The 12,345-nt window shown below is 46.7% G+C and overlaps 1 protein-coding gene across 1 annotated transcript in view; it reads right to left on the bottom strand.

Annotated features, from left to right (window-relative positions):
• The window catches only part of ACOXL (acyl-CoA oxidase like), a 281,193-nt gene extending 273,468 nt beyond the window's left edge, over window positions 1-7,725 (bottom strand). The window contains exon 1 of the mRNA XM_032469554.1: window positions 7,545-7,725. Within this exon, the coding sequence (XP_032325445.1) occupies window positions 7,545-7,549 (5 nt within the window). The 5' untranslated portion in view covers window positions 7,550-7,725. The remainder of the gene's footprint in view (window positions 1-7,544) is intronic.
• Between the last annotated feature and the right edge of the window lie 4,620 nt (window positions 7,726-12,345).

Raw genomic sequence — 12,345 nt, 5'->3', positions numbered from 1 at the left:
GTCCTTCCAACCAGCCCACTCAGACTGTCTCACAACTGTGCTGTGCTTTTTCTCTTTTCTATAATAAACTTTTTTATAATTATCTTTCTTATAGCTGATTGACAATGTTGTGTTAGTTTCAGGTGTACAGCACGGTGATTCTGTTATACATATATATACATACATATATTCTTTCTCAGATTCTTTTCCATTATAGGTTATTATAAGATATTGAAAACAGTTCCCTGTGCTGTACAGCAGGTCTTTGTTGCTTATCTATTTTACATATAGATTTTTTACAAACTCCTTAATTTATCTCCCCCACCCCCGCTATCCCCTTTGGTAACCACACGTTTGTTTTCTATATCTGTGCTGAGTCCTTCTTCTCCCCTCATTTCACGGTGTCAGCCCTGCCTGCACACATTCTGAACATTCTCCCACCTCCTGCAGCTCTGCATCGCCTCCCCCTCCCCGGCTGCTGACACTGCACAGATGTTCCTCCCCGGGCCCCCCATAAGTCACTTGCACATCTAGCCCCTCTTTGTTTCTCATCAAACCTCAAATGACACGGGAGGGCTGCCGCCTAAAATGTTTCAATGCAGAGCACAGTTGGAGGCTGGAAGAAACCTCACTCAGGTGGGATTCCTGACTGTCACTAACTGCGTGACCGCCATCAAATGGCCTGCTGTCCCCGGGGCCTCTGTCCTCTCACCTGTGAGATGGGAAGGATGACCCTGCATGACTCAGAGGACAATCACTTCAGATGCTTACACCAGTGCCTGCACATGCGTGGGAAGTGCTCATGAATCCTAACTGCCGCTCCTGCTCTTACATATCCCACCTTCTCCTTCAAGGGCAGGAGCTGTGTCAGATCCATTTTCCAGTCCCAGCACCCCCACCAGGCCTGGCCCACGGGAGGCCCCAGGCCATGCAGCTGAACTTAAACTCATTCAGGTCCTCTAGTTTCACAACCCAATCCTGGAGACAGTGTCCCCATGGATGCCCCCAGGACATGCCTACAACACACACTGTCCTGATGTAAAGTTTACTCCCAACCGGAATACAAACTGCATGGGTGCAGAGTCCAAATCTTTGTCTCCTGTGTGGCCCCTGGGGACCAGCACAGTACCTCGTATCTAGACATTCTCCCTAAACACCTGCTGGCTCATTGCCCCAGACCAAACAAGAACCAACTTGACCATCTTGGCTTTCTCTTCTTCGATCCAGTCGTCAGTTAACTGAAAAATCGAAGAGGACCCAATGTGCCTCCTGGAATGTAAAAGATAATCCCCCTCCCTGCCAAAAAAAAAAAAAAAAAAAAAAGCTAAAGGGACACAAAAACTCCCTAACAGAAACACTTGAGACAGGACAGGCCCATTCTTCCATTGTTCGTTTTTTGTTTTTGGGTTTTTTTTTGGTTTTTTTTTTTTTTGAGTCAGCACCACTGCTGGGGATTTCAGTACAAACATGACTGCATGAAGTCAGCATTTTCCCTAAGGAGAACAGAAAATTAAAATGCTATAATGCTATTTTCAATAATAGTGGGCGTCTGGAAAAATCTCCAGATTTGAACATACTAGTAAGGCCAGCCCAGAGCATCTGAGTCAAGCAGGACTGGGGCAGGAGGACATGGAAAGAACCACAGAAAGAGATCCCACAGCACAAAGACTAAATGGTGGCAAATCTCAGGAAATGCTGGTGAAAATTTACTTCCTAAATGGAAGATCCGCACGCTGAGGTGTAAAACCTATAGCTCTCCTCTGAAAGGACGGGAGAGGACCGGCGGTAAGCTGGCAACAGCCCGAGCCCCACAGGTCCCTGAGCTGTAGGTCTCGGGTCAGGGCAACATGAAGAATCATGGGCCATGTCTGACAGAAGCATCCATCTCTGCAGCAGCAAGGAAGGAAACAGGTTCTATGCTGTGAAAAGAACCTACCCTGGCTCACCATCCGGACTCCGCTGGCTCCCCAACCCTGAAACCTCTCAGAAAAGCCAGGCCAGAAATCATTCAGTTTCACTCACATGTTCAATTATAAAGAATAAAAAGAAACTAGCACAGAATTGATACAATGACCCTCAAAAGAGCAGCAAATCTATTAAAAAAAAAAAAAAACTAAAAGTACTCATCAAGGGAAAAAAAAGTCATCTTGCACCAAATAAAAATTGTGGCCAAATATTATCTACATATTAAATAAAACCAGTGGAGTGTTGGAGCCAGCTTGTATCAGAGCACGAGATGCAACTGTTAAATGTGAAAGAATTTTTGTAAACTGGTTGTTAAACACAGCCATTATCGAAAATTAACTTATACAAAGTTACACTAGAAGAAATTATATTTTAAAATAAAGGTCATAAGCACTCAAAGCACATCACTTCCTAATTACTTGATTATATTTTACTATTGTCTATGCTCTTCCAATTGTTTGTGTCCATTGGTGGAAATACTGTATCATGGAGGACTTCTGGTTCTGCCAAGATGCAATAGCCCAATTCCTCCCAGGTCCTCCCTCACAACTAAGAAACCCTGGACACTACACAATAAATAAGCGTAGGAAGACTCCAAAAAGTACAAAGAAGAAGGCAAACCCCCTGGGGGAACTCAGGACCTGAGGAACGACATGCCAGCAAATTCTCTGGGTAAGATGCTATTGAATCTTCCAACCCAGAATCTCCAGCAGACTTAGACAAAACACACTCCAAGAAAAGCCTACTCTTCTTAGCTGAAGGATGCAAAAGGGTCTGGATGGAGGTGCTGGGCGAATGACAGACCGTCTTTGGGTGTGCAGACAGGGAAGCAGGCAGTCGGCAACTGGCAGTGTGGATGCGCAGCAGGACTCCCGGCATCATTTGGGACAGGAGGCCTCCCCATCACATAGGCAGCCAGGGATCTTGCAAAGATGTGGGCTCAGCTGAAATCCAGCCTCAGCCTGATCCAGCAGGGGAGCTCTGGGGTACAAGTCGCACCACAGACTTGTCCCACTCTGCCAGTCGGTCAGTAGCCACGGGCATGCTCAGGGAGAAAGCACAACCTCAGACATTCCCTGGGAAGGTAACTCCCATTGGTCAAGGACAAATCCAAGTTCAGAAGTGACTTGATGCCAGCCAACATTGACAGCAGCTAAGAGATGAATGTATAGGCCAGGTAAAGGGATCAGGTTAGGGTAGCAGAAATTGCAGCTGACCACAGAAATCAGAGGGAAAAAAATTAAACTAAAGAAAAAGAGAAAAAAAATAATTAAAAGAAAAGCAGAAAAGGAATCTGAAAATAGAAAAACTGTAACTAGTAAATCCCAAAAGTTGGCTCTTTGAAAACAACCACCATAGAGGTTGCTGTTAAACACTGTGCTGGGGGAGTCTGCCAATGCAATTAGGCAAGAGAATGAAATTAGAGAAATCAAAATTGGAAAGAAACGGGTAGAACTATCTCTACTTACAGATGATGCATGTGTTAGATTGATTGTGCTGATGGCCCCTTCTCTTGACCTCTCCTTGATCCCTGTGCTTTGACACTGCAGTTCTCGTAAAGGAGTGGAACATATTTCCCCAACCCTTCAATCAGAGCTTGGCCGTGGGACTTGCCTTGGCCATTGAGATGTTGGTCACTTTGAGAGAAGCAGAGGCTCAGAAAAGTGCTTGTGCACTTCCTTGCTCTCTTGCTCCTCTGAAATCCCTCTGAGACTATGCTTGAGCTAATCCAACAACATGCCTGGGCTAGCCTACTTGGGGGGTGTGGGGGGTGTTATATAAAGTAAGAGACAAGTGAAGAGAACTCAACTGTCTCAGCCAAGGCCATCATAGCCCAGCCTACCTCCAGGCAACCCCTAAACATGTGGAAGAGCCCCGTCAGGGTTAGAAGAGCTGACTTCAGATCCATGAATGAGTCCAGACAAGACAAGAAGGACCTATCCATGAACATGGGATATCTCTGTCTCTACTTCAGCCTATACTTCTTTCATTTTGTTCATCGGAGTTTTGTCTTTTTCCTTGTGTAGATCTTGTATGCACCCCTTGCGTTCTTATTTCATAATGTGAGCCAATGGAAAATTAGTAAGTTTTTGGAAAACCAATCAGAATGATCATCGTTTCTGGTTTAGAAAAAGGAATGTGTTCTAGAAGGAAAAGTGAAGATCTAGGAGCCAGAAGGCCAGCTCCACTGCTACTTCCCTACATGACCTGGGGCAAAACAAATTAGATAGGACGGCATGACTTCACAAGAAAATGCTAGTTTTCTTAAAAAAAAGAAACCTATCTGCCTGATATGATGGAATATTATTCAACTGTAAAAAGGAACAAGGTACTGACACATGCTACAACTGGGACGAATCTCAAAAACATCATGTTAAGTGAAAGAGGCCAGGTTCAAAAGGTCACATATTGTATGACTCCTTTTATATGAAAGATCGAGAACAGGCAACTTCATAGAGTCATAAAGCAGATCAGTGGTTGCCAGAGGAGGGGAGAGTGGGGGGTGAATACTTAATGAGTACATAATGTTTTTCTGGGGTGACGAAAAAGTTTGGGAACTAGATAGAAGTTGTCGTTACACAACACTGTGAGCACACCAAATGCCACTGAATTGTACGTTCCTAAATGGTTAATTGTAGGTTATATGAATGTCGCCTCAATGAAAGAAAGTAGGGGGAGGATCAGCCTAGACGTTTACTACAGGGATGTCATTATGGTGTCTGGCCATACACAGCCATCTGAACAGGCTGAGGCATCCCGCTGTTTCCCAGTGACCTTGCCAGCACTAGGGGCAGGGCTGTCTTCTCTGAGAGGTCATGTCACACCCATCAGAAGCAGAAAATGCCAGCAGCACCGTCATTCACGGTGATGACCCAGAATACCCCACACAATTCCCTAGTGCCTCTGGAGGACAGCACTGACCCAGTCGTAGACATGTTGCCCCTCAGGGGACAGTCAGCCCAGGGGTCAGAGCTCAAACCCTGGGTCCTAATCCCAGCCCCAACCCACCCCCCATCCCACCCTCCCACTCCACCCTCAGCCTTGGATCCTGTCTCTCCCACCTGCTGGTGACTTTAGCAAATGACTAACACCTACATGCTTCCATTTCTCCACATGGAGAACTCAGGACATAATAGTGCCAACTGCCTAGGGGTGCTGTAAAAACGAAATAGTTAACACACTTGAAAAATGTCTGGCACAGAGGTCAAGCTCAATAAATTGCACAATGTTATTGTTACTGAGAATGAAGGAAAGCCCCAAATCTCTGTGTGCTGCAAAGGAAAACTGGGAACATTCTCAAAACTCACCCACCTGTGTTTCCCCACTTTTCACCATCCACATTCTAGAAGTGGCTGTTGGGGCACTAAGCTGAGTGGGGTGAGGAAGGACCCCCAGGAGCTCTGCCACCCAAGGGAATCTGGGCCCCAGAATAAAGGGATACCAAAACCTTTCCCCCACCCAGCCGACCAAGTTATTATCAGCCCAGAACTTCTTGCCAAGGGAAGAGGGGAAAGAATGAAACTTTCTCTATTCATGGTCAATAGTACTTTTTCAAGTGTGCAATTATTTTTTGAAGTTTGAGGAAAGTTATCTAACAATCTGACACATCCTTCAATAAATGTGTGTCATGAGAGAGCACAAAGCAGCCCTGTCACTGTCCCTGTGGCTGAACCTGGGAGGAGTTGGTCTCTCAAATTTTTCTGGAGCTTCTACAGAATTGCTCATATCAAGAACATGCCTTGCAAAGGAAACCATTAAGAAAACAAAAAGACAATCTACAGACTAGGGGACAATATCTACAAATGATGCAACAGACAAGGGCTTAATTTCCAAAATATACAAACAGCTCATACAACTCAATAACAAAAACACAAACAACCCAAACCAAAAAATGGGCAAAAGTTTTAAATATAGACATTTCTCCAAAGAAGACATCCAGATGGCCAATAGGCATATGAAAAGATGCTCAATATCACTAATTATCAGAGAAATGCAAATCAAAACTACAATGAGGTATCAGCTCACACTAGTCAGAATGGCCATCACTGAAAAGTCTACAAATAATAAAAGTTGGAGAGGGTGTGGAGAAAAGGGAACCCTCCTGCACTGTTGGTGGGAATGTAAATTGGTGCAGCCACTGTGGAAAACAGTATGGAGGTTCCTTAAAAAACTAAAAACAGAGTTACCATGTGATCCAGCAATCCCACTCCTGGGCATATAATCAGAGAAAACTAATTGGAAAAGATACAAGCACCCCAATGTTCATAGCAGCATTATTTACAATAGTCAAGACATGAAAACAACCTAAATGTCATGGACAGATGAATAAATAAAGAAGATGTGGTAATACACACACATACACACACACACACACACACACCACACACACATTATGGAATACTACTCGGCCATAAAAAAGAACAAAATAATGCCATTTTCAGCAACATGGATGGATCCAGAGATTACCATACTAAGTGAAGAAAGCAGACAGAGAAAGACAAATATCATATGATATCATTTATATGTGGAATCTAAAATATGATACAAATGAACTTATTTACAAAATAGAAACACACTCATAAAGATAGAAAACAAACTCATGGTTACAAAAAGGGAAAGGGGAAGAGAGGGATAAATTAGGAGTTTGGGGTTAGTAGACAAAAACTACTATATATAAAATAGATAAACAACAAGGTCTTACTGTATAGCATGGGGAACTACATTCAACATCCTGTAATAAACCATAATGGAAAAGGAAAGAAAAAAAAAAGAACATGCTTTGTTCTTGTGTGATATTTTTCTTTTAAATCTACATCCTGCCATCATTTTAGCTGGTGGCTACACATAAGAGGAGACAACACCAGCTGTCACCACCCCGGGGACTCTCTCCCCACTGTGGTGTGTTTCCTTCCAGGACCAAAAGCCCCACTAACTGTCTCTCTATTACACAGGCAGGAGGTAGAGATTTTGACAAGGACCTGGAAAAATGCCGTCCCTTGCAGGCTTATGAGACCAATTAGCAAGAAAATATGCAAGAATCTCTATACCTCTCTCCTCTCCCACCGCTGGTGGTGGGCACTTGGAAAGCGCAGGGTCCAGCCCCATCACTCCCTCACCTTCCTTGGCTCTGAGTTTTTTCTGAGCACTTGTCCCCAGCAACACAGAAGGGTTCCCTTTTCTACACAGCCTCTCCAGCATTTATTGTTTGTGGGCTTTTGAATTATGGCCATTCTGACTGGTGTGAGGTGATACCTCATTGTAGTTTTGATTTGCATTTCTCTGATAATTAGCTATATTGAGCATTTTTTCACGTGCCTATGATGGAAATAAAATTAAAGTCTTTATAAAAGCCAAAAAAATTTAAAAGTTAGGAAAAATGTGTTGTTATTCCAGGGAAGGAAAGAAAAGGCGGGGGTGGTGGGGGGAGAGAAAAAGGGGGCGGGGAGCCTTGAGGAAGGCCGGGGAGGGGGCCTGGGAGACCCGAGGCATCTAGTGGGGCCTGTAGGCCTGTACAAGTGCACACACACTCACCAGACAGGCCGTCATGAGAGAGCTTCAGTTTGCCAAGAAACAAACTCAAAAACATCCTAAGAGCTTACCTCATTTCAGATGTTGCTTTTAAGTGAGGTGGGAAGCCCCATAAAAATAGACCGCCAGGACCCCCACGCAGGGCCGCTACTCTCCTGCCAGCACCATCCGGTTCCCTGGCCCAGCAGTTTTATCTCACTCTTTGCCTCAGAAATCGCTTACTTCTAGGAAAGTGGAACTTACCCCTAAAATTCTATTGGTTCCCTGAGCTAACTCGTGCTTGGTCCATTTGTAGTACTTTATTTGCATGGAGCTCACTCCTGATTGGTTATTTCTCTCACTCCTGATTGGTCCATTTCCCTCACTCCTGATTGGTTATTTCTCTCCCTCCTGATTAGTCTGTTTCTACAAAGCTTGTTCCTAATTAGCCAACTTTTGTTATACCTTATTTGCATATGATATTGCAAAGTGTAAACTGGAAGCCTATAAAAGCCTGTGTAAACCTACAAACGGGGTACAGAGCTTGGAGTGTTAATTCCTCTGGGCCCACTGGTGTAATAAACCTGAGTTCTCCAACTCTCTGAGAGCTGCTTGGTCTCTCACCAGGATCCAGGCTGCTGTCATAACTGAGCCGAAACACGGAGCTATAATACTGAGCTATCACACACTTTTCTGCAACATAAGTACTCCCTGCAACCCCACCAAGGAGCCTCAAGTGGCCCAGAACCCTCTGCTCCTGGTCAAGGGTGTGCTGTCCTAGGCACTGTAGGGCAGGTGTGACCCTCAGCAACTGGGTGGTTCCCAGAGTGGTCGTCAGGGGGTACCTCCCCCCGAGGGGGACAATGAGGACTCAGCCCAGCAAGCTGGTCTTGGGCAGAGAGGTCAAGCCATTCCTTAGGGGAGGGACCAGGGCTGTGCCCAGACCACGCCTGGGGGAGCTTCCTAGAGGAAGAACCCCTGCACTGAAGAGGGAAGCTATTATGTACACAAAAAAATTGCACAACTAGGTTTTTTGTTGTTTTGGTTTTGGGGCGGGGGGTTTTTTTTTGGTATTTGGTTTTTGGTTGGGTTTTTTTTTGAGGAGGAGGAGGAGAAGAGGGGTGTGGAGAGAACAGTTTCCTGGGCTCTTAGGTCCTGGGAGAGTCTAACCCTGTACACACTTCCCATTATACACACAGCACCCACAGCACCCAGCTGCCAGGAACCCTGACCCCCAACACCTGCTTTACCTGGGGAGGGGGGACCAGCCACGGGAGGCCTCACATGGCCTCCGTGAATCCGTGACTAGAGAAGTTTTATTTCTGGTCTCCCATGAAGCACTTTAGTTTGGTAGAATGCTAAAAACCCTGAGAAATCAAGATCACTTTCTCACACAGGATAAGACCAAATCTGATAGAACAGTGTGAACTTTCATGTAGATCCAGAATCTTTAATCACTGGGGAAAAAACAATCTGAAATTGTGTCTAGACTCTTAACATAACTCTGAAATTATGAAGTCAATAAACAAGAACTGGAGAGAATGGAAAAGCGTTTGTTAGCATAATGGGATTTGTGTCTTTTTCTCCTTCTCCTCCTCCTTCTTCTTCTTCTTCTTCTTTGTGTGTGTGTGTGTGTGTGTGTGTGTGTGTGTGTGTGTGTGTGTGATACCACAGCCAGCATTACTGAATAGTCACTTAACAGTTTCTCATTTAAGCATCACAACACCCCAGCAGCACAGAGATCATCCTAATTCTGTGAATAAGCAAATGTAAGCTCAGGAAGGGGAAATCACCCTTAATGACAGTCACATAGTCAATAAGCTGCCTGCTGGCTCTCCAGCTCCAGCCTGCCTTTCCCTCTGCCCCCAGGCAGACCATGAGATTCAAAGTTCACAACTTCTGCTTGACCCAAACCAGCACTTTGGATACCAGCATTCTTCTCCATCGCTCAAACTGCAGCTATCTAAATCGAAAAGGCAAAGAGACAGCAGCCCAGGAACTAAACTGAAAAGATGGAGGAATATAGGAAAAGGGGTGTGTGTGCGGGATGTGATGGAACTAAGCATGATTTAAAGTAGTAGGACCTCTTTGCCCTCTTAAAAATTCTTGAGGCCTCCGCACAAAAACCTGCACATGGATGTTTATATCAGCTTTATTTCTAATTGCCCAAGGTTGGAAGCATCCAAGATGGCCTTCAGCAGGTGAATGAATAAACAAACTGTGGTTCATCCAGACAATGAAATGTTATTCAGCAGGAAAAACAAAGGAGCTATCAGGCCGTGAAAAGACATGCAGAAAGCTTAAATACAGATTACTAGGAGAAATAAGACAACCTGAAAAGGCTACATACTGTATAATTCCAACTATAAGATTCTAGAAAAGGCAAAACTATGGAAATAGTAAAAAAAAAAAAAATCAGTGCTTGCCAGGGGTGGGTGATGGGGAGCAAAGAACAGAGCAGAGAGAATTTTAGGGCAGTGAAAATACTCTGTATGATACTATAATGATAGACACATGTCATCATACATTTGTCCAGACCCATAGAATGTATAACACCAAGAGTGAACTGTACTGTAATCTGTGGACTTTGAGTGATTATTATGTATCATTGTAGATTCATTTTTGGTTTTAAAAAAAAATACCATTCTGGCAAATGATGTTAATACTGGGGAGGATATGCTTGTGTGGGGATGGGGGTGTATGGGAAATCTCTGTATGTTCCTCTCAGTTTTGTTGTAAACCTGAATGTTCTCTTAAAAATTATCTTTAAAAAATTATTAGGGCCCCCAGATATCTATTGACATTTATCATATTAGAAATTATAACAGGAAAATTGTTTAACTTTATTAAATCATTTTAAAATAGCAGTAATAAACTCATTAAATGTTTATAAAAAGAACAGTATTTTCCCAAAAAAGTAATAAGAAAAGTGGCACTGTGCTGCATTTTTACAAATCTCTTGAATGGCTGCCTTAAAATAGCTAGGTTCTCATATCTGCTCCTGCAAATGTGTTGGAATATTACACATTATGTAGTCGCTGGGAACCACCACTATACATACATTCGTGAGAAAACGAGAATGAAAAGCTGCCAACAGCTTGAATTATTAGTAATTTCTAACTGTGAAGCTCCTGAAGCAGTCTTGAGTACTGCCAAAAGTCCCTGTACCAAGCTTTGAGAACCATGGCATAAAGTATGAGAGAGAGAGAGGGAAAGAGAAGGTGGGGATACACGAAGGACACACCCACCATCTCACACCTGTCACCTTTTCCCATCCCTAAACTCCCCTGCACCCTCCAGGCACCCCCAGGACAGAAACGCAGCGTCCTCGCCAAGGACACTCTGCTTTTACTCCAGGCATCTTCCCTCTTCTCAGCTCAGCTCATCCCTGAGGCTAAACCTGGGCTAAGTAATTAATCTTCCTTCAGCACATGCTGGTGTTTTTAAGTGGGGCTTTCTTAAACTAAAACCCCAAAGCCTGGTTCTGAAAGTGGCTTGAGATGGGGTCAGGTGTCCAGCAGAGCACAAGAGAAACAGTCCCCTGTGAGACACAGGGCTGAGTTCCGGTCCTGACGGGCTGGTCCCTGAGTTATTTTCTCCGTCTGCAAACTCTGGCTGCACCAAGCCCCCTGTCCACTTCACAGGGCTGTCCTGGCATCAGATGACCTCGTAGACCTGCGCCCACCTTACAACCCGAGCACCTCCACTGTTGCTAGGCTGCCCGTCTGCACGCCAGTACCTTGCGGGGTCCCTGGGAGTCTGCACCACGCGGACGCCCAGATGCGCCCTGGGCAGGACCAGCCCACCCCTGTGCCAGGTAAATGCCCTCACCTCCCCGCAGATTCGGGGTGCCCTGCCCTGCCCTCGTTTCCGCGCGCCTGTTCCGGACAGGGTGCATGGTGGCCCCGGGTGCAGGGTGGCCCTGGGCGCGCTCCACGCCCGCCGCATCCCGGGTTTCTGCCCCTTCTTCCCACCAAGGCTGGGACACCCAGAGGCAGAAACTCAAGAAACAGGTTTAGAAGTAAGGTCGATCCTTCCAGCCACCACTCTCGGCCGAGCACCCTGGCTGCCGCTGCGTACCCCACCCGTTCGCCCCGAATCTCCTTGTGGGAGGGAGCGGGGCGGGCGGAGGACACCTCCCCCTACCCGGGCCGAGAAGACGCCGGCTCGGCTCAGGGGGCCGGTCCCATCCGCGCAGGTCGGGAGGGCCCTGCCTCCCAGGCGCGGCACATGCACCCCAGCTCGCCGTCGCCCCGGGGCGCGCCGGGAGGTGCCCGCGGGGACCGAGGGGACACAGCCGGCGGGGCGCACCGGGCCGGGCGGCGGCGGGTACCTGTGCCGGAAGAGCGGGCAGCCGCCCAGGAGCCTGCGTAGCTCGTTCTTGAGGCTCCAGAACTCGCCGTCCAGGTAGCGATGCAGGGACGAGTCCCCGAGCCCCAGGTCCGGCGCCGGCTCCATCCCGCCGCGCAGTCTCTGCGCGTCCGCAGGGCGCCTTCCCTCCACGCCTCCGACCAGCTGCCCGCACGTGAGGCCGGAGGAGCTTATGCCCTCTCACCCCCGCGCGTCCCGCCGGCTCCTCCCTGCTCACCTGCTTGTCCCCTCCCTCTCCCGCGCTGGCCCTGCCCCTCTCCCGACCCCTACCTCCGGCATCGAGCGAAGGAAGAGCAGTCCAGGGAGTCAGGCTCCCACAATGGCCTCCTCTCAACCCAACAAAACCGCCTTGCCCTGGGACTTTAGTTTCTGACCCCCGTGCCCTCTGCTCAGTTGGCCCTCCAGTCTGTGCACACACAGAAATAAGTATTAGAACCCTAGAGGGGAATTTGGTCAGTAGACTCCAGGTACGATGTGGGCACGAGGTCCTGGCTGCTCAGAGCTGAGACATTCTACCCAGAG

Source organism: Camelus ferus, chromosome 28 (genome assembly GCF_009834535.1).
Source record: "Camelus ferus isolate YT-003-E chromosome 28, BCGSAC_Cfer_1.0, whole genome shotgun sequence".
NCBI classification, from domain to species: domain Eukaryota; kingdom Metazoa; phylum Chordata; class Mammalia; order Artiodactyla; family Camelidae; genus Camelus; species Camelus ferus.
This window is presented reverse-complemented; position numbering and strand designations above follow the sequence as displayed.